This window comes from Somniosus microcephalus, unplaced genomic scaffold, assembly GCF_052327205.1.
Source record: "Somniosus microcephalus isolate GS21.2 unplaced genomic scaffold, FLI_Smic_1.0 scaffold10, whole genome shotgun sequence".
Classification (NCBI taxonomy): domain Eukaryota; kingdom Metazoa; phylum Chordata; class Chondrichthyes; order Squaliformes; family Somniosidae; genus Somniosus; species Somniosus microcephalus.
In genome coordinates, this window is record NW_028225197.1 from 72,806 (window position 1) to 99,937 (window position 27,132).

General features: G+C 49.4%; 1 protein-coding gene across 1 annotated transcript; it reads left to right on the top strand.

The window, feature by feature from the left end:
* Positions 1-2,165: 2,165 nt before the first annotated feature.
* Positions 2,166-27,096, top strand: LOC147083963 (uncharacterized). The gene is made up of 3 exons (XM_085979990.1): positions 2,166-2,198; positions 25,578-25,801; positions 25,886-27,096. Exons 1-3 carry the CDS (start codon positions 2,166-2,168, stop codon positions 26,655-26,657), a joined length of 1,029 nt encoding a protein of 342 aa, XP_085836116.1. The 3' UTR covers positions 26,658-27,096.
* The last annotated feature ends 36 nt before the right edge of the window (positions 27,097-27,132 follow it).

The following is a 27,132-nucleotide window of genomic DNA, read 5'->3' on the forward strand; positions in this document are numbered from 1 at the left end:
CACTGACACCAATCTCCTCCTGTCTGATATAAACCAGCCCCACAGTCACTGACACCAATTTCCTCCTGTCTGATATAAACCAACCCCACAGTCACTGACACCAATCTCCTCCTGTCTGATATAAACCCCCCACAGTCACTGACACCAATCTCCTCCTGTCTGATATAAACCCCCCACAGTCACTGACACCAATCTCCTCCTGTCTGATATAAACCCCCCCAGTCACTGACACCAATCTCATCCTGTCTGATATAAACCAACCCCACAGTCACTGACACCAATCTCCTCCTGTCTGATATAAACCAACCCCACAGTCAACGACACCAATCTCCACCTGTCTGATATAAACCAACCCCACAGTCACTGACACCAATCTCCTCCTGTCTGATATAAACCAACCCCACAGTCACTGACACCAATCTCCTCCTGTCTGATATAAACCAACCCCACAGTCACTGACACCAATCTCCTCCTGTCTGATATAAACCAACCCCACAGTCACGGACACCAATCTCCTCCTGTCTGATATAAACCAACCCCACAGTCACTGACACCAATCTCCTCCTGTCTGATATAAACCAGCCCCAGTCACTGACACCAATCTCCTCCTGTCTGATATAAACCAGCCCCACAGTCACTGACACCAATTTCCTCCTGTCTGATATAAACCAACCCCACAGTCACTGACACCAATCTCCTCCTGTCTGATATAAACCCCCCACAGTCACTGACACCAATCTCCTCCTGTCTGATATAAACCCCCCAGTCACTGACACCAATCTGCTCCTGCCTGATATAAACCCCCCACACTCACTGACACCAATCTCCTCCTGTCTGATATAAACCAACCCCACAGTCACGGACACCAATCTCCTCCTGTCTGATATAAACCCCCCCAGTCACTGACACCAATCTCCTCCTGTCTGATATAAACCCCCCACAGTCACTGACACCAATCTCCTCCTGTCTGATATAAACCAGCCCCACAGTCACTGACACCAATCTCCTCCTGTCTGATATAAACCAACCCCACAGTCACTGACACCAATCTCCTCCTGTCTGATATAAACCCCCCACAGTCACTGACACCAATCTCCTCCTGTCTGATATAAACCCCCCCAGTCACTGACACCAATCTCCTCCTGTCTGATATAAACCAATCCCACAGTCACTGACACCAATCTCCTCCTGTCTGATATAAACCAACCCCACAGTCACTGACACCAATCTCCTCCTGTCTGATATAAACCCCCCCCACAGTCACTGACACCAATCTCCTCCTGTCTGATATAAACCCCCCCACAGTCACTGACACCAATCTCCTCCTGTCTGATATAAACCAACCCCACAGTCACTGACACCAATCTCCTCCTGTCTGATATAAACCCCCCCACAGTCACTGACACCAATCTCCTCCTGTCTGATATAAACCAACCCCACAGTCACTGACACCAATCTCCTCCTGTCTGATATAAACCCCCCCAGTCACTGACACCAATCTCCTCCTGTCTGATATAAACCAACCCCACAGTCACTGACACCAATCTCCTCCTGTCTGATATAAACCCCCCCACAGTCACTGACATCAATCTCCTCCTGTCTGATATAAACCAGCCCCAGTCACTGACACCAATCTCCTCCTGTCTGATATAAACCAGCCCCAGTCACTGACACCAATCTCCTCCTGTCTGATATAAACCAACCCCACAGTCACTGACACCAATCTCCTCCTGTCTGATATAAAACCCCCACAGTCACTGACACCAATCTCCTCCTGTCTGATATAAACCAGCCCCAGTCACTGACACCAATCTCCTCCTGTCTGATATAAACCAGCCCCACAGTCAGTGACACCAATCTCCTCCTGTCTGATATAAACCAACCCCACAGTCACTGACACCAATCTCCTCCTGTCTGATATAAACCAACCCCACAGTCAGTGACACCAATCTCCTCCTGTCTGATATAAACCCCCCCAGTCACTGACACCAATCTCCTCCTGTCTGATATAAACCAACCCCACAGACCCAGAAAGATTAAACTCAGCCCGTTACTTGGATTGGACTTGTCTCCATTCCTGTGCCGAGGGGATTGCTGTGCCAGGCGGGAGGGGCAACGTTTGGGGATTCGCCACCAATTCCCATTCCCCTTCTTTCTGGTGGATAATGGAGGTGCCACTGTGTGAAATGTACAAGTCAGTAGGAATTGTCAGCAAGGATTAATCAGCACTTTCTACCTGGAGATGTTAATCAGCGGAATCTTTCAGACAGTGAATTGTAGATTTTGTACCAAAGATCAATTTAGGATTGAAGTAAAAGTTAATAAATTTATTGCAAAGAAATTTCTGACGAGAGTCCCTGAATTAAGGGGAATGATCACAGACTGCGGTTCTTAAAGGGACACTGCAGCCCCAACAAGTCAATCAGCTATACATCCAGAATATTAAACTCCAGACAGTTATAGGGTTATTAACATCAGCAGAAACAATCCCCAACTGTCAGAATGAACATGGTTCAGTCCCGGATGTGATTAACAGCAGCAATAACAGCAGAATCCAACCCCTGCAGTCACTTGTGAACTCGCCGGTGTTTCAACATGTTAGATGAATGAGTGAATGCCTTCCCACACATGGAGCAGGTGAACGGCTTCTCTCCAGTGTGAACTCGCTGGTGTTTCAGAAGGTTGGATGACTGAGTGAATCCCTTCCCCCACACGGAGCAGGTGAACGGTCTCTCGCCAGTGTGAACTCGCTGGTGCGTCGGAAGGTCGGATGACTGAATGAATCACTCCTGACAGACAGAGCAGGTGAATGGCCTCTCCCCAGTGTGAACTCGCTGGTGTCTGAGAAGGTTGCATCTCTGAGTGAATCCCTCTCCACACACGGAGCAGGTGAACGGCCTCTCCCCGGTGTGACTGCGTCGATGTTTTTCCAGATCTGATGGGTAATTGAATCCTTTCCCACAGTCCCCACATTTACAGTCATCACGTTTCTCCATGGTGCGGGTGTCCTTGTGTCTCTCCAGGTTGGACAATCAGTTGAAGCCTCGTCCACACACACAATACGTGTACGGTTTCTCCCTGCTGTGAATGGTGCGATGTTTTTTGAGGCTGTGTAACTGGTTAAAGCTCTTTCCAGTCAATGCACTGGAACACTCTCACTCGGGTGTGTGTGTGTCTCAGTGCTTTTCCAGTCACACTGATGTTTGAAATCTTTTCCCACAGACAGAACAGACAAACATTTCTCCTTCCACATTCAAAGGCTGATGATATTCAGGTCCTGATGAATGGAGTGACTCTGTCAGATGTTGAGGTGATGTTTGGTTTGAGTTTCCCGTCTGCAAATCCTGCCCTTCCAACACCCTATTAAAGGAGTTTACAAAGTCATCACTGTAAGTACAGGATAGAAATCCAGAACAGACAATTCTAGTTTCTGTAGAACATTCTCAGCCATGATCTCATTAAATGGCAGAGCAGGCTCGAGGGGCCGAATGGCCTACTCCTGCTCCTATCTTCTGTTTCCTATCTTGTTTCCCCAAAGCTGTAAAACCCTGTCCCACACACTCTCCCTCCTCCCTGTGCTAAATCCAAACCCATCGCACCATCTCCATCATTTCTTTCCTCCACTCCCAGTTTTCCCCCTCCCTTTACTCTGGTTGGGTTCAATTCTACACCCGCTGTGTGCAGAGTGAGAAGAAAATCAATGAGTCAATGATTGTCTCTCCTGGTCACAAGGACCCTGAAGCCCCGTCCACTCTTTGTTCCTGTTCCTGTACCAAGATGGCCACCGAGCCACATAAAGCGATATTCGGGTAGATGACCAAAAGCTTGGTCAAAGAAGTAGGTTTTAAGGAGCATCTTAAAGAAGGAGAGAGAGGTAGAGAGATGGAGAGGTTTAGGGAGGGAATTCCAGAGCTTAGGGCCCAGGCAGCTGAAGGCACGGCCACCAATGGTGGAGCGATTAAAATCGGGGATGCTCAAGAGGCCGGAATTAGAGGAGCGCAAATATCTCGGATGGTTGTGGGGCTGGAGGAGATTCCAGAGATAGGGAAGGGCGAGGCCACGGAGGGATTTGAAAACAAGGATGAGAATTTTAAGAATGAGACACTTGAGGAAAAGCAGGGAGTGGGGGAGGGTCAAGCCGTTATATAAGCTGTGTCTTTATGCATCTCTCCACTTCACCTGACGAAGGAGCAGCGCTCCGAAAGCTTGCGATTTCAAATAAAACTGTTGGACTATAACCTGGTGTTGTGTGACTTCTTACATTTATGGGACAGGGTCTCTCATTCTGTTCTGCGACTGTTACTGGGACAGACTGTATCTCCCCTCTCCTCCACACAGGGATTTGTGGTGGTTAAAGGGACAGCGATTCTCCTTGTTCTGTGAGATTGTAATTAAAGGGACACTGCTCTGAGATGGCTGCGAACTTTTAGTGCCGCCAGCCTTTCTAAAACATCTTCCTTTTTTGAGGATCTGTGTGAACAGGCTGGTGACTCAGCAGGTGGGATGAACTCTGAAACCTCTTTGCACAGTCAGATCATTTAAAGGGTCTCTCATCGGTTCTGGGGCAGGAGGGATCTGGTTAACAGTGATCACAATATCATTAGGTTTAAAGTAGTTATGGAAAGGGACAAAGAAGAATCAATGGTGAAAATACCCAGCTGGAAGAGAGCCAGTTTCAGTGATTTGAGAAGGGATCGAGCACAGGTGGACTGGAAACACAGATTGTCCAGGAAAACAGTGAATGACCAATGGCAGGCCTTCAAGGCTGAGATAGTTCAGGTACAAACCAAGCATATTCCCATAAGGAGGAAAGATGGGCCATCCAAAGCTAGAGCTCCCGATGACAAAGGACATCGAGGTTAGAATAAAACAGAAAAAGGAGCTTTACGACAAATGTCAGGTACAGAATACAGTCAAAAACCAGGCAGAATACAGAGAGTGCGGGGGAAATTGAAACAGGATATAAGAAGGGCAAAGAGAATATGAGAAAAAATTAGGGGGTAACATAGAAGATAGGAGCAGGAGTCGGCCATTCGGCCCCGCGAGCCTGCTCCGCCATTCAATGAGGTCATGGCTGATCATCCAAATTCAGTAATATAATTGCAAAATACTGCGAATGCTGGAAATCTGAAATAACAACAGAAAATGCTGGAAATACTCAGTAGGCCAGGTAGCATCTGTGGAGAGGGAAACAGAGTTAACATTTCAGGTCTGGGACCCTTCATCAGAACTGATCAACGGTCCCAGACCTGAAACGTTAACTCTGTTTCTCTCTCCACGGATGCTGCCTGGCCTGCTGAGTATTTCCAGCATTTTCTGTTGTTAATCCAAATTCAGTACCCTGTCCCTCCCTTCTCTCCATATCCCTTGATCCCTTTGGCCTTAAGAAATATATCCAACTCCTTCTTGAATATATTTAATGAATTGGCCTCCAGTGCCTTCTGTCGTAGAGAATTCCACAGGTTCACCACTCTCTGGGTGAAAAAATTCCTCCTCATCTCCGTCCTAAATGGCTTACCCCTTATCCTTAGACTGTGACCCCTGGTTCTGGACTCCCCGACCATCAGAAACATCCTTCCTGCATCTAATCTGTCTATTCCTGTTAGAATTTTACAATTTCAATGAGATCCCCTTTCATTCTTCTAAACTCCAGTGAGTATAAGTCCAATCGACCCAATCTCTCCTCATACGTCATTCCTGCCATCCCAGGTATCAGCCTGGTGAATCTTCGCTGCACTCCCTCCATGGCAAGAACGTCCTTCCTCAGGTAAGGCGACCAAAACTGCACACAATACTCAAGGTGTGGTCTCACCAAGGCCCTGTACAACTGCAGCAAGATACCCTTGCTCATGTACTCGAACCCTCTCGCTACGAAGGCCAACATACCATTTGCCTTCTTAACCGCCTGCTTCTCCCGCTGCTGAGACAAGTGGAATGCAGCAGAGGGCGCTCTTCTGAGTTTGGGGCTCAGGCCTGTTAGTGGAACAGTGCAGAGGGAACTTTACTCTGCACTGGGCTTTACTCCCTCAGCACTGCACTGGAGGGGCAGCACAGAGTTTTAGACTCGAGACTCTGGAGTGGGACTTCAACCCACAACTTTCTGACTCAGAGGAGAGAGTGCTGCCGCCCCAGCCATGGCTGACACTCTGGGCTAGATTTTCAGTCGCTTGCGCCAGCAGTTAGCGCCTTAAGAGAAGTGATTTCCGGGCGCTATGCGTGTAGCGCCCGGGCGCAGCGCAGTTTGCGCCCCGCCCCAAATTAAGTTGCCCGTTAGCGCCGGCGCAAAGTTTAGCGCCCGCCCGGATGCGCGCGCAGAAAATGACGTCACATCCTCGTGCAACGCCCTTTGGCCGCCCCGATTGCAAACTTCAGTCGGACCGCCCCATTGTGCGGCGGGCGGCCGGAGCGTTTGGAAAAAGGAACGCAACACAACCAGCGCGGGCCCCGGGGGGCGCTAATTAAAGGGAACGTCCTCTCCAGTATAAAGGCCATCCTTTTTTCAGAAAACAGTCTTGTGCAACGCATTTCTGGAGACACAACAAGGAGGATAGCTAACTGGTTTCAAGCAGCAAGAGCCAGGTATTTTTGGACTCAGGCAATAGCGCTGCAAGTGGCCATTTGGAAATTAGACTGTTTGCCAGGATTTGATGGGGGCTGCATGGGGTGCCAACGCGCAGCTGCAGCGCCATGTCCGTAGGGCTCGCAGACGCATTGTGAGAGGGGCAGCCCTGGCTAGAGGCAGAGGGGGCTACAGGCATCGGCCACGTAGGCCTTACCCAGTCAGGCTATACCGCCAGCAGCGCTCCTACCTAAACATGAGTGCCGCGCGATGTGTTAGAAGGCTCCGATTCCGAAAGGAGGTGATTGCAGAGATCTGCCACCTGCTTCGCCGAGATCTGCGGCCAAAGCTCAGGTGCAGGACGTCTCTGTCGGTGGAAGTGAAGGTGACGGTGGCATTGAACTTCTATGCCACCGGCTCCTTCCAATACGCTGCTGGGGACACAGCAAACATCTCCCAGTATGGCGCGCATCGCTGCATCCGCCACGTGACCGAAGCACTGTTCAGAAGGAGAAGCCAATTCATCTCCTTCCCCATGGCCCTCGAGAGCCAGCATCAGCGCGCATTGGGATTTGCCAGAGTCGGGGAATTCCCCTTGGTGCAGGGCGCCATTGACTGTACGCATGTGGCTTTGCGGGCCCCTCTGGAGCATGGCGAGCAGTATCGCAACAGGAAGGGCTACCATTCTCTGAATGTGCAGCTGGTATGTGACCACAAGCAGCGCATCATGGCAGTCAATGCCAGCTTCCCAGGCAGCAGCCACGATGCCTTTATCCTGCGGCAGAGTACTGTGCATGACATGTTCCAGGCACAGCCTTCCCCAAGAGGATGGCTCATCGGGGACAAAGGCTATCCTTTGTGCACCTGGCTCATGACCCCACTCCGCGCGCCCAGGACCGCTGCTGAAGAGGCCTACAACGAGAGCCATCAAACCACCCGCAACATCATCGAGCTAACTATTGGGGTCCTCAAGCAGCGGTTCCGCTGCCTTGATCGCTCCGGAGGAGCTCTCCAGTATTCGCCGGACCGGGTCTCCCAATTTGTGGTGGTTTGCTGCATGCTACACAACCTGGCTATCCGCAGGACTCAGGCACTGCCACCTGACGTTGGACCAGCACCTCAGGAGGAGGAGCAGGAGGAGCATGAGGAGGAGGAGGAGGAGCAGGAGTACGTTCCCAGGAGGGAGCGACCAGGGCCAAGGGCCGCACGACGCCACCTTATTACACGGTACTTCTAAGCCCCCTGTCAAGGAATGGCCAGGGGCCATGAGGGAAGATGAATGCAGCCGCTCCACAAGCCCTCAGCCGGCGAAGCCAACAAACACTAAGAAGAACAACCATGGAGACTGCATGAATAAAGATAATTTTTTATTGCACAAAAATGAAAAGCCCTTCCCACATGAATCCCCAAAAACAATAAACGGGCCCCACAAAAAGCCCAACAAACGACTCACTCCCACAAACTGGGGAGGAGCCATTCCACCTTTATTCAAACCGGGCCTCAACGTCGGCCTAACGCAAAAAATAAGCCCTCCAAAAGCACAACCATGGGCAAAATAAAGATGGCCACCGCCATATTAAAGGAAAGCTGCCCACACCCTCTACTGAGTGGCCCGCGAGGGCGAGACCTTGGCCAGCATTTTGCCTCCCCTGCCCTGCCTGCTGCTCCTTCGCAAGCTCTGCTCAGTGGCTGCTGCGAGGCTGGGGGAAGGCGCCTGAGGCTCAGATGCCCTTCCGCCAGATGCCACTGGGGGGCGGCCTACACGGCGTTTGGGCCTCGAGGGGCCGTCTGCTGAGTGGCGCACCTGAGCCTGGCCACCATCAGCTGCAGCCGCTTGCCGTTGACGCCCCAGAGGGGGAATGGCGGCGACGGATGGCGCAATGTGGGCCAGCTGGCGTCTGGGATGCGCTGGCTGGTGCTGTGGCGCGGTGGCACTCGGCCGGGCCCGCACTGCAGGATCCGCAGCAATCAGCCGACGGGTGGCTTGCTGGGATGGTCCAGCGCGGCGCCTGCCCTGGCGATGCCTGCCTGAGACAGCGCATGTGGCAGCAGTGAGTGGCCCTGTGGTCCTGGTGTGCGCGCGCATCACATCCGCCAGGGTCTTGACGGCATCAGTCAGCATGCGGCCACTCACGGCAGTTGCTGCCCCGAACTCGCGCACACTGGTCGCCAGCGACTCGATGGCCTCAGGCATGCGCCCCACCACGCTCATGAGCTCCGTGTGGCGCTGGTCCGAGTCGTCGGCCATCTTATCCAGCTTCCGCACCTCCTCCGAAGTGAAGGTGTCTGGACTGGAGTCGCGACTCTCCCGCTGGGGAGGAGGGGGCCGAACTAGGGGACCCTTGCCGCGTTGGTGACGGCGAGTGTGCCGAGCAGCAGCACTCCCCTCTGATCCTTCCCCCCTTTGGGGGGAAGGCCGCGGGCCACGCGCACGGCTGCTGGGTGGCTGGACGCCACTGGTCCCAGAAGCTGCATTGCCCTGCGACAGTTCCTCCAGGCACTCGTCCAGTGAGGAGGTGTCAAGCATTTCCTCCTCTCCTGCGGGACGTGACTGTTCCCCCGAAGGTCCGGCTTGCTCCTCCTCCTCCTCCTGGTCGGAGGTGCTGTCACTGGCAGCTTCAGGGTCCTGGTCGTCACCAGCTGAAAGCAGGAATGCACAAGAGTAGCTTCAGAGTGAGGAGACGGCGTCAGCGAGGGAGTTAGGACTGGTGGGATTCAGCGCATTGGTGGGACAGTGGCAAAGGAGGTAGTTCGGATGGGCCAGTGCGACGCGAGAGGGCCAAAAGGCGAGGTCCTTACCATTGCCGGGCAGTGGAGGGTCGGATACACCGCACGCTGTGGGGACAATCACACGGGCTCCCATGAGCACACACACGCGCTCCTCCAGCCGAGTGAGCTTCTGCAGCTTGGCGCGGCCACCCCTGGCACGGGCCTGGCGATTAAACGCTACTTTAGCCTGCAAGAGAAAGGACGGGCTGTAAGTGCGCAGTGAAGCCCTGATGTAGTGTGCACTGCCTCCCATGGTGGAATAGCTTGGACAGAGTGAAGCCCTGATGTAGTGTGCACTGCCTCCCATGGTGGAATAGCTTGGACAGAGTGAAGCCCTGATGTAGTGTGCACTGCCTCCCATGGTGGAATAGCTTGGACAGAGTGAAGCCCTGATGTAGTGTGCACTGCCTCCCATGGTGGAATAGCTTGGACAGAGTGAAGCCCTGATGTAGTGTGCACTGCCTCCCATGGTGGAATAGCTTGGACAGAGTGAAGCCCTGATGTAGTGTGCACTGCCTCCCATGGTGGAATAGCTTGGACAGAGTGAAGCCCTGATGTAGTGTGCACTGCCTCCCATGGTGGAATAGCTTGGACAGAGTGAAGCCCTGATGTACTGTGCACTGCCTCCCATGGTGGAATAGCTTGGCCAAAGTGTAGAGTGCCGAATGGCCATTTGATGCTCATGACTGTCCCAATGCTGCTGGCTGAGGGCTGGCCAATAGGACTTTCAGGTCCCTTTGCCCATCATGTCAGGTGTACATGCAAGAATGAGGAGGAGACTGGAAAGGCTACTCAACTTCACAATCCTGGTCAGATCGTTGTATTTCTTACGGCATTGTTTGTGGGTCCTGGGGGCCTCGCCGGTGAACGTCACCCTCTGGGCGATCTGCTTCCAGGCTTTGGTGTAGTCATGGTGGGTTGGATTCCTCCCACTCTCTGGAAACAAGATCTTGCGCCTCACCTCCAGAGCTGTGACCATTATGTCCAGATCACCCTCTGAGAAGCGCAGGGCACGCTGACGGGCCTTCTCTGGCGTTGCCATGACTCCCTGGGGCTGAGCAGCAGTGTTGAGGCCTCTTTGCAAGGCTGCAGTGTGCAGGGCGTGGCAGCAGACCAATTCGTCCCTTCCCCCTTTAAGAGCTGGTCGGCACCACGGGGTCTGCTGTCAGTGCAAAAATGACCGCACCCGTGCTGCGCCCCGCCTGGTCGCTATCCCTCTGGACCGCCGGCTTAGCGCCTAAAGGTAGGAGTGGAACGCCTCTTTTAGCGCTCCACCACTCTCTTAGGGCGAAGCCACTGAATTTCCGGCAACGGGGCGCTACTTTGGGGCGGGCGCTAACTTCGGGCGGGCGCTAAGGTTAGCGCCCCAAAACTGTCTATACTGAAAATCTAGCCCTCTGTATCTAACCCGTGCTGTACCTGCTCTGGGAGTGTTTGATGGGACAGTGTAGAGGGAGCTTTACTCTGTATCTAACCCGTGCTGTACCTGCCCTGGGAGTGTTTGATGTGACAGTGTAGAGGGAGCTTTACTCTGTATCTAACCCGCGCTGTACATGTCCTGGGAGTGTTTGATGGGACAGTGTAGAGGGAGCTTTACTCTGTATCTAACCCGTGCTGTACCTGCCCTGGGAGTGTTTGATGAGACAGTGTAGAGGGAGCTTTACTCTGTATCTAACCCGTGCTCTACCTGCCCTGGGAGTGTTTGATGGGACAGTGTAGAGGGAGCTTTACTCTGTATCTAACCCGTGCTGTACCTGCCCTGGGAGTGTTTGATGGGACAGTGTAGAGGGAGCTTACTCTGTATCTAACCTGTGCTGTGCCTGCCCTGGGAGTGTTTGATGGGGCAGTGTAGAGGGAGCTTTACTCTGTATCTAACCCGTGCTGTACCTGCCCTGGGAGTGTTTGATGGGACAGTGTAGCGGGAGAATCACTCTGTATCTAACCCGTGCTGTACCTGCCCTGGGAGTGTTTGATGGGACAGTGTAGAGGGAGCTTTACTCTGTATCTAACCCGTGCTGTACCTGCCCTGGGAGTGTTTGATGGGGCAGTGTAGAGGGAGCTTTACTCTGTATCTAACCCATGCCGTACCTGCCCTGGGAGTTTTTGATGGGACAGTGTAGAGGGAGCTTTACTCTGTATCTAACCCGTGCTCTACCTGCCCTGGGAGTGTTTGATGGGAGAGTGTAGAGGGAGCTTTACTCTGTATCTAACCCGTGCTGTACCTGCCCTGGGAGTGTTTGATGGGACAGTGTAGAGGGAGCTTTACTCTGTATCTAACCTGTGCTGTACCTGCCCTGGGAGTGTTTGATGGGACAATGTAGAGGGAGCTTTACTCTGTATCTAACCTGTGCTGTATCTGCCCTGGGAGTGTTTGATGGGGCAGTGTAGAGGGAGCTTTACTCTGTATCTAACCCATGCCGTACCTGCCCTGGGAGTGTTTGATGGGACAGTGTAGAGGGAGCTTTACTCTGTATCTAACCCGTGCTGTACCTGCCCTGGGAGTGTTTGATGGGACAGTGTAGAGGGAGCTTTACTCTGTATCTAACCTGTGCTGTACCTGCCCTGGGAGTGTTTGATGGGACAATGTAGAGGGAGCTTTACTCTGTATCTAACCTGTGCTGTATCTGCCCTGGGAGTGTTTGATGGGGCAGTGTAGAGGGAGCTTTACTCTGTATCTAACCAATGCCGTACCTGCCCTGGGAGTGTTTGATGGGACAGTGTAGAGGGAGCTTTACTCTGTATCTAACCCATGCTGTACCTGCCCTGGGAGTGTTTGATGGGGCAGTGTGGAGGGAGTTTTACTCTGTATCTAACCCGTGCTGTACCTGGCCTGAGAGTGTTTGATGGGGCAATGTAGAGGGAGTTTTACTCTGTATCTTACCTCGTTCTGTACCTGCCCTGGGAGTGTTTGATGGGACAGTGTAGAGGGAGCTTTACTCTGTGTCTAACCCGTGCTGTACCTGCCCTGGGAGTGTTTGATGGGACAGTGTAGAGGGAGCTTTACTCTGTCTCTAACCCGTGCTGTACCTGCCCTGGGAGTGTTTGATGGGACAGTGTGGAGGGAGCTTTACTTTGTGTCTAACCCATGCTGTACCTGCCCTGGGAGTTTTTGATGTTGACACCAGGTGCTGAGAATGTTAAAATGTTCCTTTCCCCACAGTGACATCCAGCACCTTCATGAACACAAAAATTCACTTCGAGAAAGTAACACAAACCCATCAGCTTCTCCCCTGGACACCGACATTGAGAGGACATGGAATGTCTGTAACAAGTCATTAATTAGCTCTCGGCTTTTCTTAGAAACAAGGCCTCAATAGACTGGGTGTTTCAAACAAAGCTGATTTATTGATACAGAATATTGAAGTCCAGTCCAGTTATTGGGGTTTTAATATCCACGAAATATAAGATGGCCACTAATAAATCCAGGAGGGAATTCAGGAGAAACTTCTTTACCCAGAGAGTGGTGAGAATGTGGAACTCTCTACCACAAAGAGTAGTTGAGGCTAAAAGTACAGATGCATTTAAGGGGAAGCCACATGAGTGTGTAAGGAATAGGAGGATATGTTGATCGGATTAATTGAAGTAGGGTGGGTGTGGGGCATAAACACCGGCATGGACCAGTTGGGTTGAATGTCCTGATTCTGTGCTGTACATTCTATGTAACACCAAGAACAGTCAAAAGAAGGGAATCATAGAAACATAGAAGATAGGAGCAGGAGTAGGCCATTCGGCCCCTCGAGCCTGCTACGCCATTTAATGAGATCATGGCTCATCCAAATTCAGTACCCTGTCCCTGCTTTCTCCCCATATCCCTTGAGCCCTTTAGCCTTAAGAAATATATCCAACTCCCTCTTGAATATATTTAATGAATTGGCCTCTACTGCCTTCTGTGGTAGAGAATTCCACAGGTTCACCACTCTCTGGGTGAAGAAATTCCTCTTCATCTCTGTCCTAAATGGCTTACCCCTTATCCTTAGTCTGTGACCCCTGGTTCTGGACTCACCCACCATCGGGAACATCCTTCCTGCATCTAGTCTGTCTAGTCCTGTTAGAATGTTATAAGTTTCAATGAGATCCCCTCTCATTCTTCTAAACTCCAGCGAGTATAAGCCCAGTCGACCCAATCTCTCCTCATACGTCATTCCTGCCATCCCAGGTATCAGTCTGGTGAATCTTAGCTGCACTCATGGCAAGAACATCCTTCCTCAGATAAGGTGACTAAAACTGCACACAATACTCAAAATGTGGTCTCACCAAGGCCCTGTACAACTGCAGCAAGACATCTTTGTTGCTGTGCTCAAACACTCTCGCTATGAAGGTCAACATACCATTTGCCTTCTGAACCTCCTGCTGCACCTGCATGCTTACCTTCAGCGACTGGTGCACAAGGACACCCAGGTCTCGTTGCACTTCCCTTTCTCCCAATCTATTGCCATTCAGATAATAATCTGCCTTCCTGTTTTTGATACCAAAGTGGATAACCTCGCATTAATCCACGTTATATTGCATCTGCCATGCTTCTGCCCAATCACCCAACCTGTCCAAATCATACTGGAGTTTCTCGGTATCCTCCTCACAGCACACACGCCCACCCAGCTTTGTGTCATCTGCAAACTTGGAGATATTACATCTAGTTCCCTCGTCCAGATCATTAATATATATTGTGAATAGCTGGGGTCCTAGGACCGATCCCTGCGGTACCCCACTAGTCACTGCCTGCCACTTGGAAAAAGACCCGTTTATTCCAGCTCTTTGCTTTCTGTCTGCCAACCAGTTCTCTATCCAAGTCAATTCCTTGCCCCCAATCCCATGTGCCTTAATTTTACACGCTAATCTCTTATGCGGGACCTTATCGAAAGCCTTCTGAAAGTCCAAATACACCACATCCACTGGTTCTCCCTGATCTATTTTACCAGTTACATCCTCAAAAAATTCCAGTAGATTAGTCAAGCATGATTTACCTTTTGTAAATCCATGTTGACTTTGTCCAATCTGGTCACTTTATTCCAAGTGCTCTGCTATTACATCCTTTATAATGGACTCTAGCATTTTCCCCACTACCGATGTCAGGCTTATCGGTCTGTAATTCCCCGTTTTCTCTCTACCACCCTTTTTGAACAGTGGGGTAACATTAGCTACCCACCAATCCATGGGTACTGTTCCTAGTGCAGGAAGGGATAAACTCAGTCGTCCAGCCTGCTCAGACACCAGCGAGTTCACACTGGACAGTCGCCGTTCGCTGAGCGTCCAACCTATTTAGAGAGCTGCGAGTTCCCACTGAGACTCTGTAAAATGTTCTGAACGTGGGAAGAGATTTAAAAGTGCTGTCGCACTGAGGCGAGGCCATTCAGCAGGGGTTCAGGAGAAGGTCATCAGACAGGTCCAAACAATCCCATTTCCTGAGTGTGACATCGAGTGTACAGCACAGAAAGAGGCCATTCGGCCCAACAGGTCCATGCTGGCGTTTATGCTCCACACGAGCCTCCTCCCGCCCTACTTCATCTAACCCGAGCAGCATATCCTTCTCACAATAACCAAGCTTGTGTATAACAGGCCACTTAAACCGGTCAGTTGGAACAGACTCGAGAAGATCGCGCGTGAATCCACTGTACTTTTATTCTCCAGATTGAGGGAATTATATACTACATATTGACTGGGCAAATCAAATTACCACTAATGGTGTGGAGGACAAATTCTTGGAATGCATGTGAGATGGTTTCCTGGATCAGTATGTGGAAGAACCAACCAGGGAACAGGCTATTCTGGATCTGGTACTGTGTAATGAGAAAGGGCTAATGAGTAATCTTGTGGTAAAGGGACCTTTAGCGACAAGTGACCATAATATGATTGAATTTTACATTAAGTTTGAGAGTGATGTAGTCCAATCTGAAACTAAGGTCTTCAATCTAAACAGAGGAAACTACAAGGGTATGAGGGACAAGTTGGCCATGGTAGATTGGGAGACTACACTAAAAGGTATGAAGGTGGACATCCAATGGCTAACATTCAAGGAAATAATGCATAAATTGCAACAAACATATATTCCTCTAGGGCATAAAAACCCAAAAGGAAAAGTGATCCAACCATGGCTACCAAAAGAAATGAAAGCTAGTATTAAGCCAGAAAAAGCAGTCAGCCTGAGGATTGGGATCTTTTTAGAAATCAGCAAAGGGTGACCAAGAAATTGATAAAGAAAGGGAAAATGGAATATGAGCACAAACTAGCGAAAAATATAAAAACGGATTGTAAAAGCTTCTATAGGTATGTGAAAAGGAAAAGACTGGCGAAGGTAAATGTAGGTCCTTTACAGTCAGAGACGGGAGAATTTATAATGGGGAATGAGGAAATGGCTGAGAAATTAAATAAATACTTTTTTTCTGTCTTCATGGAGGAAGACACAAAAAACCTTGCAGAAATACGAGAAAACCAAGGGTGTGGCGAGAATGAGGAACTTAAAGAAATTACTATTAGTAAAAAAACAGTACTAGCAAAATTAATGGGACTAAAAGTCGATAAATCCCAAGGACCGGATGAACTACATCCTAGGGTTTTAAAAGAGGTGGCCATTGGAATAGTGGATGCATTGGTTGTCATCTTCCAAAATTCTATAGATTCTGGAACGGTTCCTGCAGATTGGAGGATAGCAAATGTAACCCCGCTATTTAAGAAAGGAGGGAGAGAGAAAGCGGGGAACTACAGACCTGTTAGCCTCACATCAGCAGTTGGGAAAATGCTGGAATCTATTATAAAGGATGCAACAACTGGGCACTTGGAAACTAATAGTAAGATTGGGCAGAGTCAACCTGGATTTATGAAAGAGAAATCCTGTTTGACAAACCTATTTGAGTTCTTTGTCTATTCCACTAGTTACATCCTCAAAGGGAAACCGGTAGATGTGGTGTATCTGGATTTCAGAAGGCCTTCGATAAGGTCCCACACAAGAGGTTGGTGAACAAAATTAGGGCACATGGAATTGGGGGTAATATACTAGCATGGATTGAGAACTGGTTAACAGACAGCAAACAAAGAGTAGGAATAAATGGATCTTTTTCAGGATGGCAGGCTGTGACTAGTGGGGATCGGTGCTTGGGCCCCAGCTATTCACAATCTATATCAATGGTTTGGATGAGGGGACTAAATGTAACATTTCCAAATTTGCTGATGATACAAAGCTAGGTGGCAGTGGCAGTTGTGAAGAGGCTTCAAGGGGATCTCGACAGGCTCAGTGAGTGGGCGAGAACATGGCAGATGGAATATAATGTGGATAAATGTGACGTTATCCACTTTGGTAGAAAAAACAGAAAGGCAGAGTATTTCCTAAATGGTGCAAGATTGGGGAATGCAGATGCTCAAAGAGACCTGGGTGTCCTTGTACATGAGTCACTGAAAGTGAATGTGCAGGTGCAGCAAGCCATTAGGAAGGCAAATGGTATGCTGGCCTTCATTACAAGAGGATTTGAGTACAGGAGTAAAGAAGTCTTACTCCAATTATATAGGGCCTTGGTGAGGCCACACCTGGAGTACGGTGTACAATTTTGGTCTCCTTACCTAAGGAAGGATATACTTGCCATAGAGGGAGTGCAATGAAGGTTCATGAGATTGATTCCTGGGATGGCGGGACTGTCGTATGAGAAGAGATCGAGTAAACTAGGCCGGTATTCTCTTGAATTCAGCAAAATGAGAGGGGATCTCATTGAAATATACAAAATTATTACAGGGCTTGATAGGGTGGATGCTGGGAGAATGTTTCCCTTGGCTGGGGAGTCTAGAACCAGGGGCCACAGCCTCAGGATAAAAGGTAGGCTATTCAAGACTGAGATGAGAAGAAATTTCTTCACACAGAGGGTGGTGAATCTTTGAAATTCTCTACCCCAGAGGGCTGTGGAGGCTCAGTCATTGGGTATATTCAAAACAGAAGTCGATAGATTTCTGACTAGTAAGGGCATCAAGGGATATGGCGATAGGGCCGGTGAATGGAGTTGAGGCAGAAGATCAGCCATGATCTCATTGAATGGCGGAGCAGGTTCGAAGGGCCGAATGGCCTACTCCTGCTCCTATTTCTTATGTTCTTAAACCTTTATAAATCACTGGGTTCGTCCCCAGCTGGAGTATTGTGTTCAATTCTGGGCATCGCACTTTATGAAGGATGTCAAGGCCTTGGAGAGGGTGCAGAGGAGATTTACTAGAATGGTTCCAAGAATGAGGGACTTCAGTTATGTGGAAAGACTGGAGAAGCTGGGATTGTTATCCTTAGAGCAGAGAAGGTTAAGGAGAGATTTAATAGAGGCGTTCAAAATCATGAAGGGTTTCGATAGAGTAAATAAAGAGAAACTGTTTCCAGCGGCAGGAGGGTCGGTAACCAGAGGACACAGATTGAAGATAATCGGTAAAAGAACCAGAGGTGACATGAGGAAACATTTTTTTACACAGCGAGTTGTTGTGATCTGGAATGCGCTGCCTGAAAGGGCGGTGGAAGCAGATTCAATAGTAACTTTCAAAAGAGAATTGGATCGATACTTTAAGGGGAAAAATTTGCAGGGATATGAGGGGAGTGGGATTAATTGGAGAGCTCTTTCAAAGACTCCAAGGGTTAAGTTATGAGGAGAGATTACACAAACTAGGGTTGTATTCCCTAGAATTTAGAAGGTTAAGGGGCGATCTGATGGAAGTTTTCAAGATATTGAGGGGAAATAGAGAGGGGCGATAGAGAGAAACTATTTCCGCTGGTTGGGGATTCTAGGACTGGGGGCAGAGTCTAAAAATTAGAGCCAGACCTTTCAGGAGTGAAATTAGGAAACGCTTCTACACACAAAGGGTGGGAGAGGTTTCGAACTCTCTTCCACAAACGGCAATTGATGCTAGATCAATCGTTCGTTTTAAATCAGAGACTGATAGATTTTTGTTAACCAAAGGTATTAAGGGATATGGGCGAAAGGCGGGTGTATGGAGTGAGGCTGCAGACCAGCCATGATCTCATTGAATGGCGGAGCAGGCTCGAGGGGCCGAATGGCCGACTCCTGCTCCTATCCTCTATGTTTCTATGTTTCTAAAATAGACTTTGCTGACTCAGCAAACCCTTGTTTTGCTGTTTTTTGGCTGACGAAATAAAAGTTTTTTTTTGGCTGCATGCAGGTATTTAATTGAGTTAGTTCAGGCTTGCTGTCAGTCCTGGCCCTGGTCCCGCCCCTTCCTGCACCTCATTGGCTGACACCGCTGTCAATCGACACCACGAGGGGGAAGGGAGGGTGATTGACAGGTGACGATTGATAGAAGCGCCTGCCCGCGCTGTGATTGGTGCAGGGGAAGGCAAGTGGGCGTGTCCGGCCCCCGGGCCCACGTGGGGGAGACAAAGGATGGCTGGAGCGCATGCGCAGCCCGCCTCGCACCGTTGGGAAGCTTTTCAAATATTTTTTTTTGCGAAACAAATTGAAAACACTCATTAATTCCCCCAACCTCCTCCCCTCTAAAGTGCGATTATTATTATTTTTGTTTTTCCTCATTTGTGTGGGGTGTCTTTTTTTTACCTTGCGTGCGCCGATCCAACCGAGCCCTGGGCGTTGCGTGCTGGCGTCAGCGCGTAATCGGGGGATGATTGACGCGAGGCGCCCGCCAATCAGAAGCGCGGAAAACGCTGGGAGGACCGGGCGGGCTGACGGTCCTCCAACCAATGGCGGCGCGGGAGGGAGGGGGCGGGACCTCGGTGGGTTGCAGGCCGCTTTCCTGCTTTCATTGTCTGCAGGAGCTGTTAAAGGGAAGGGGGTGGAAAAACCCAGCTTGTGAGTGTTTATTCCTTTACATTACCTTTATTGCAAGGCTATTCATCAGTTGCATTCAGTTAAAAATAAGTGAACCTTTTCTCTTTTTTTGACTTTTATCCAGAACAAAGAGCCCTGGTGCTGTGAACATTTTGGTGGGCAGACACTTTTAAAGGGACAAAGACCAGCATTCTTCCTCCTCTCTCTCTCTCTTGTGAGTATTTGTGGTGACTGAGAGGGTGGGGGGGTGAGTCAAAGGGGACTGCGGCACCTTTTCAACAAAAAAAATTGCTTGGCCATTTAAAGGGGAATGGGTGCGCCCCCCCCCCAGGTATTTAAAGGGGAAGTGCCTCTCTCTGTATCATGTAAGAGCAGGGAGGTTCTGCTTGAACTGTACAAAACACCAGTTAGGCCACCGGCTAGAGTGCTGCGTGCAGTTCTGCTCGCCCCATTGTAGGAAAGATGTGACTGCACGAGACGCAAGATTTACGAGGATGTTGCCAGGACTGGAGAATTTCAGCTACAAGGAAAGATTGAATACATAGAAACATAGAAGATAATCTACATCCGAGGGTACTTAAGGAAGTGGCCCTAGAAATAGTAGATGCATTGCTGGTCATCTTCCAAAATTCGATAGACTCTGGAACAGTACCCATGGATTGGAGGGCAGCTAATGTTACCCCACTGTTCAAAAAAGGTGGTAGAGAGAAAACGGGGAATTACAGACCGGTAAGCCTGACATCGGTAGTGGGGAAAATGCAAGAGTCCATTATAAAAGATGTAATAGCAGAGCACTTGGAAAACAGTGACCGGATCGGACAAAGTCAACATGGATTTACAAAAGGTAAATCATGCTTGACTAATCTACTGGAATTTTTTGAGGATGTAACTGGTAAAATAGATAAGGGAGAACCAGTGGATGTGGTGTATTTGGACTTTCAAAAGGCTTTCGATAAGGTCCCACATAAGAGATAGAAACATAGAAGATAGGAGCAGGAGCAGGCCATTTGGACCCTCGAGCCTGCTCTGCCATTCAATGCGATCATGGCTGATCATCCAAGTTCAGTACCCGGTCCCTGCTTTCTCCCCATACCCCTTGATCCCTTTAGCCTTAAGAAATATATCGAACTCCTTCTTGAATATATTTAATGAATTGGCCTCTACTGCCTTCTGTGGTAGAGAATTCCACAGGTTCACCACTCTCTGGGTGAAGAAATTCCTCCTCATTTCTGTCCTAAAAGGCCTACCCCTGATCCTTAGACTGTGACCCCTGGTTCTGGATTCCCCGACCATCGGGAACATCCTACATCCAGTCTGTCCAGTCCTGCCAGAATTTTATAAATTTCAATGAGATCCCCTCTCATTCTTCTAAACTGCAGCGAGTACAAGCCCAATCGACCCAATCTCTCCTCATACATCATTCCTGCCATCCCAGGTATCAGCCTGGTGAATCTTGGCTGGACTCCTTCCATGACAAGACTATCCTTCCTCAGGTAATGCGACCAAAACTGCACATAATACTCAAGGTGTGGTCTCACCAAGGCCCTGCACAACTGCAGCAAGACATCCTTGTTCCTGTACTCAAACCCTCTCGCTATGAAGGCCAACATACCATTTGCCTTCTTAACCGCCTGCTGCACCTGCATGATTACTTTCAGCGACTGGTGCACAAGGACACCCAGGTCTCGTTGCACTTCCCCTTCTCCCAATCTATTGCCATTCAGATAATAATCTGCCTTCCTGTTTTTGACACCAAAGTGGATAATCTCGCATTTATCCACGTTATATGTGCAGAAGCATGGCAGATGCAAATCACCCAACCTGTCCAAATCATCCTGTAGTTTCTCAGCATCCTCCTCACAGCACACACGCCCACCCAGCTTTGTGTCATCTGCAAATTTGGAGATATTACATCTACTTCCCTTGCCTAGATCATTAATATATATTGTGAATAGCTGGGGTCCAAGGACCGATCCCTGCGGTACCCCACTAGTCACAGCCTGCCACTCGGAAAAAGACCCGTTTATTCCAACTCTTTGCTTTCTATCTGCCAACCAGTTCTCTATCCAAGTCAATACCTTGCCCCCCAATCCCATGTGCCTTAACTTTACACGCTAATCTCTTATGTTGGACCTTATCGAAAGCCTTCTGAAAGTCCAAATACACCACATCCACTGGTTCGCCCTTATCTATTTTATTAGTTACATCCTCAAAAAATTCCAGTAGATTAGTCAAGCACGATTTACCTTTTGTAAATCCATGTTGACTTTGTCCGATCCTGTCACTGTATTCCAAGTGCTCTGCTATTACATCTTTTATAATGGACTCTAGCATTTTCCCCACTACCGATGTCAGGCTTACCAGTCTGTAATTCCCCGTTTTCTCTCTACCACCTTTTTTTGAATAATGGGGTAACATTAGCTACCCTCCAATCCATGGGTACTGTTCCAGATTCCATCGAAAACCCAGCAGCTTCTCCTCCATCTCCACTCCAGCTCAAACTGCTGCAACAAAAAGACCTACACAGGCGGCCAGGGACCGACTTCCGTCACCTTCAATAAAACTCTGCCCGACAGCCGTTGACTAATGGCGGCCGCAGCACCCACAATTCCCCGCGCCCCAGAAACCGCTCTATCCAATGCGCTGATTTCCCTGCTGAGCGTGCGCATGCTCCCCGGGGCCGCGGGCCATTCTGGGAGCCTGGCTCCTGTCCTTTGTCCCGAGTCAGACTCGGTGGAACAGGCTGAAGAAACCGGGAAGCGGCGGCTCGGATGGGGGAGGCACTGCACCCTGGGTTTCCTGGTGCCGGGGCTCTGGCCGCACGTCCACCGGGCCTGGCCGCTCTGATTCTGATTGAGCTTTTTGATGAGGTAACAGAGAGGGTTGATGAGGGCAATGAGGTTAACGTGTTGTACATGGATTTCCAAAAGGCGTTTGACAGCGTGTAAAGTTAAGGCACATGGGATTGGGGGCAAGGTATTGACTTGGATAGAGAACTGGTTGGCAGACAGAAAGCCAAGAGTTGGAATAAATGGGTCTTTTTCCGAGTGGCAGGCAGTGACTAATGTGTTACCGCAGGGATCGGTCCTTGGACCCCAGCTATTCACAATATATATTCATGATCTGGACGGGGGAACTAGAAGTAATATCTCCAAGTTTGCAGACGACACAAAGCTGGGTGGGCGTGTGTGCTGTGAGGAGGATGCCGAGAAACTCCAGTATGATTTGGACAGGTTGGGTGATTGGGCAGAAGCAGGGCAGATGCAATATAACGTGGACAAATGCGAGGTTATCCACTTTGGTGTCAAAAACAGGAAGGCAGATTATTATCTGAATGGCAATAGATTGGGAGAAGGGGAAGTGCAACGAGACCTGGGTGTCCTTGTGCACCAGTCGCTGAAGGTAAGCATGCAGGTGCAGCAGGCGGTTCAGAAGGCAAATGGTATGTTGGCCTTCGTAGCGAGAGGGTTTGAATACAGGAACAAGGATGTCTTGCTGCAGTTGTACAGGGCCTTGGTGAGACCACATATTGAGTATTGTGTGCAGTTTTGGTCGCCTTATCTGAGGAAGGATGTTCTTGCCATGGAAGGAGTGCAGCGAAGATTCACCAGGCTGATACCTGGGATGGCAGGAATGATGTATGAGGAGAGATTGGGTCGATTGGGCTTGTACTTGCTGGAGTTTAGAAGAATGAGAGGGGATCTCATTGAAACTTAAAAAATTCTAACAGGACTACATAGACTAGATGCAGAAAGGATGTTCCCGATGGCTGGGAGTCCAGAACCAGGGGTCACAGTCTAAGGATAAGGGGTAAGCCATTTAGGACAGAGATGAGGAGGAATTTCTTCACCCAGAGAGTGGTGAACCTGTGGAATTCTCTACCACAGAAGGCAGTAGAGGCCAATTCATTAAATATATTCAAGAAGGAGTTGGATATATTTCTTAAGGCTAAAGGGATCAAGGGATATGGAGAGAAGGCAGGGACCGGGTACTGAATTTGGATGATCAGCCATGATCTCATTAAATGGCGGAGCAGACTCGAGGGGCCGAATGGCCTACTGCACTTGCTTAAAATCTGTTAAATAGAAACATAGAAGATAGGAGCAGGAGTAGGCCATTCGGCCCCTTGAGCCTGGTCTGCCATTCAATGTGATCATGGCTGATTATCCAAATTCAGTACCCTGTCCCTGCATTCTCCCCATATCCCTTGATCCCTATAGCCTTAAGAAATATATCTAACTCCTTCTTGAATATATTTAATGAATTGGCCTCCACTGCCTTCTGTGGTAGATTTCACCACTCTCTGGCTGAAGAAATTCCTCCTCATCTCTGTCCTAAATGGCTTACCTCTTATCCTTAGACTGTGACCCCTGGTTCTGGACTCCCCGACCATCGGGAACATCCTTCCTGCATCTAGCCTGTCTAGTCCTGTTAGAATTTTATAAGTTTCAATGAGATCCCCTCTCATTCTTCTGAACTCCAGTGAGTATAAGCCCAATCGACCCAATCTCTCCTCATACGTCATTCCTGCCATCCCAGGTATCAGTCTGGTGAATATTCGCTGCACTCCCTCCATGGCAAGAACAAATTTCCTCACATAAGGTGATCAAAACTGCACACAATACTCAAGGTGTGGTCTCACCAAGGCCCTGTACAACTGCAGCAAGACATCCTTGTTCTTGTACTCGAACCCTCTTGCTATGAAGGCCAACATGCCATTTGCCTTCTTAGCCGCCTGCTGCACCTGCATGCTTACCTTCAGCGACTGGTGCACAAGGACACCCCGGTCTCGTTGCACTTCCCCTTCTCCCAATCTATTGCCGTTCAGATAATAATCTGCCTTCCTGTTTTTGCCACCAAAGTGGATAACCTCGCATTTATCCACATTATACTGCATCTGCCATGCTTCTGCCCAATCACCGTACCTGTCCAAATCATCCTGGAGTTTCTCGGCATCCTCCTCACAGCACACACGCCCACCCAGCTTTGTGTCATCTGCAAACTTGGAGATATTACATCTCGTTCCCTCGTCTAGATCATTTATATATATATTGTGAATAGCTGGGGTCCTAGGACCGATCCCTGCAGTACCCCACTAGTCACTGCCTGCCACTCGGAAAAAGAGCCGTTTATTCCAACTCTTTGCTTCCTGTCTGCCAACCAGTTCTTTATCCAAGTCAGTACCTTGCCCCCAATCCCATGTGCCTTAACTTTACATGCTGTTCTCTTATGCGGCACCTTATCAAAAGCCTTCTGAAAGTCCAAATACACCACATCCACTGGTTCTCCCTTATCTATTCTACCAGTTACATCCTCAAAAAATTCCAGTAGATTAGTCAAGCACGATTTACCTTTTGTAAATCCATGTTGACTTTGTCCGATCCTGTCACTGTTTTCCAAGTGCTCTGCTATTACATCTTTCATAATGGACTCTAGCATTTTCCCCACGACCGATGTCAGGCTTACCGGTCTGTAATTCCCCGTTTTCTCTCTTCCACCTTTTTTGAATAGTGGAGTAACATTAGCTACCCTCCAATCCATGGGAACTGTTCCAGAGTCTATCGAATTTTGGAAGATGACCAGCAATTCTGTCCCTCTAGTGCTACTTGTCTCTCCCAGTCCTCTCTTCACCTTGTTTCTCCTCTCTTATGTTTCATCCTGGTGCCCATCCCCCTGTCAAATTAATTTAAACCCTCCCCCACAACACTAGTTAACCGTCCCATGAGGACATTGGTCCCAGCTCTGTTGAGGTGCAACCCGTCCACCTTGGACAGGTCCCTCCTGCCCCAGAACTGTCCCTCTTGCCCCAGGAATCTGAAGTCCTGCAATATTTCTCTTTCAGGTACTTATCGAATTCCCTTTTGAAAGCGGTGATTGAATCTGCCTCCACCACCCTTTCAGGCAGTGCATTCCAGATCCTAACCACTCGCTGCGTAAAGAGGTTTTTCCTCATGTCGCCTTTGGTTCAGCAGCAGCTGGGGTCTGAAAATCAGCTTCACTGCCCCTGGGCTGGGAAAGGGAAACATGAGGCAACATTCTCCCTCTTACCCCTCTCTACACTCCTTTTACAGGGTTTTAGAAGTGGAGCATTTACAGACAGGAAGCTCAGACCAAACATCACGTCAAGAACAGACAGACTCGCTCGATTCATCAGGACCTGATTCAATCGCTCCTCCAATCTGCTGGCACCTCAGAGAGTTCACACTAATGAGAGACATTTTAAATGTTCTGAGTGTGGGAAGAGCTTCAAAATCTACAAGTACCCAAAGAGACACCAGTGGCTACACACTGGGGAGAGCCCGTTCACCGGCCCCGTGTTCCAGAAGGGATTCACTCAGTCATCTGCTCCCATGATACACCAGCAAATTCACACTAGGGTGAGACCTTTAACCCACTCCATGTGTGGGCAGGGATTAATTGCACCCTCCGTGCTGCTGAGACACCAGCTTGTCCACACCGATGTGAGACCGTTGACCTGCTCCGTGTTTTTGAAGCGATTCTCTCATTCTGCCACCCTCCTGAGACACCAGTTTGTTCACAGTGATGAGAGACCGATTCGATGTTCTGACTGTGGAAAGAGATTTAAAAGGTCCCAGGATCTGAAGAGACACCAGCTGGAGAGAGCAGGAGAGATTCTGTTCACCTGCTCAGTGTGTGGGAAGGGATTCACTCGGTCCTCAAATCTGCTGGCACACCAGCGCGTTCACACTGGGGAGAGGCCGGGGAAACATTCCGACTGTGGAAAAAGCTTTCAAATGTCCCAGGAGCTGAAGGGACACCAGCTGGAGAGAGCAGGAAAGAGGCCATTCACTTGCTCCGTGTGTGGGAAGGGATTCACTCGATCATTCCACCTACTGAGACACCAGCGAGTTCACACTGGGGAGAGGCCGTTCACCTGCTCCGTGTGTGGGAAGGGATTCACTCAGTCGTCCAACCTACTGATACACCAGCGAGTTCACACTGATGAGAGACCATTTAAATGTTCTGACTGTGGGAAAAGGTTTAAAAGGTCCGGAGATCTGAAGGTACACCAGCGAGTTCACACTGGGGAGAAGGTGTTCACCTGCTCCGTGTGCGGGAAGGGATTCACTCAGTCATCCAACCTGGTGAGACACCAGCAAGTTCACACTGATGAGAGACCATTTAGGTGTTCTGACTGTGGAAAGAGCTTTAAAAGCTCTGGGGAGCTGAAAGAACACCAGCGAGTTCACACCGATCAGAGACCATTTACATGTTCTGTCTGTGGGATGAGCTTTAAAAGCTCCGGGAATCTGAACGCACACCAGCGAGTTCACACTGGGGCGAGACCATTCACCTGCTCCGTGTGTGGGAAGGGATTCACTCAGTCGTCCAACCTGCTGACACACCAGCAAGTTCACACTGATGAGAGACCATTTAAATGTTCTGACTGTGGGAAGACATTTAAATGTTCGAAGGGCCTGAAGAGACACCAGCGGGAGAGAGAAGGAAAGAGACCGTTCACCTGCTCCGTGTGTGGCAAAGGATTCACTCGGTCATCCCACCTGCTGACACACCAGCGAATTCACACTGCTCCGCAGTGCAGGGCCCTGTAGACAGCTGGGTGACATGAACATGGAATGGATGAATGTTTTATAAATTCTTGTACTGCTGTTTAATCTTTAAGATTGTTGTGCTGATGATTCCCTTTGTTTCACTGTTCATAGAAACATAGAAGATAGGAGCTGGAGTAGGCCATTCGGCCCCTCGAGCCTGCTCCGCCATTCAATGAGATCATGGCTGATCATCCAAATTCAGTACCTTGTCCCCTGCCTTCTCCCCATATCCCTTTAGCCTTAAGAAATATATCTAACTCCTTCTTGAATATATTTAATGAATTGGCCTCTACTGCCTTCTGTGGTAGAGAATTCCACAGGTTCACCACTCTCTGGGTGAAGAAATTCCTCCTCATCTCTGTCCTAAATGGCTTACCCCTTATCCTTAGATGGTGTTCCATAGAATGTACAGCACAGAAACAGGCCATTCGGCCCAACTGGTCCATGCCAGTGTTTATGCCCCACACCCACCCTA

Coding starts and splice junctions, on each gene's coding strand:
- LOC147083963 (XM_085979990.1), top strand. CDS start 2,166: ATGGAGGTGCCACTGTGTGAAATGTACAAGTCA. Junction 2,199..25,577: donor TGTGTGAAATGTACAAGTCA/GTAGGAATTGTC, acceptor GTGTTTTTGAAG/CGATTCTCTCATTCTGCCAC. Junction 25,802..25,885: donor CGCGTTCACACTGGGGAGAG/GCCGGGGAAACA, acceptor AGCAGGAAAGAG/GCCATTCACTTGCTCCGTGT.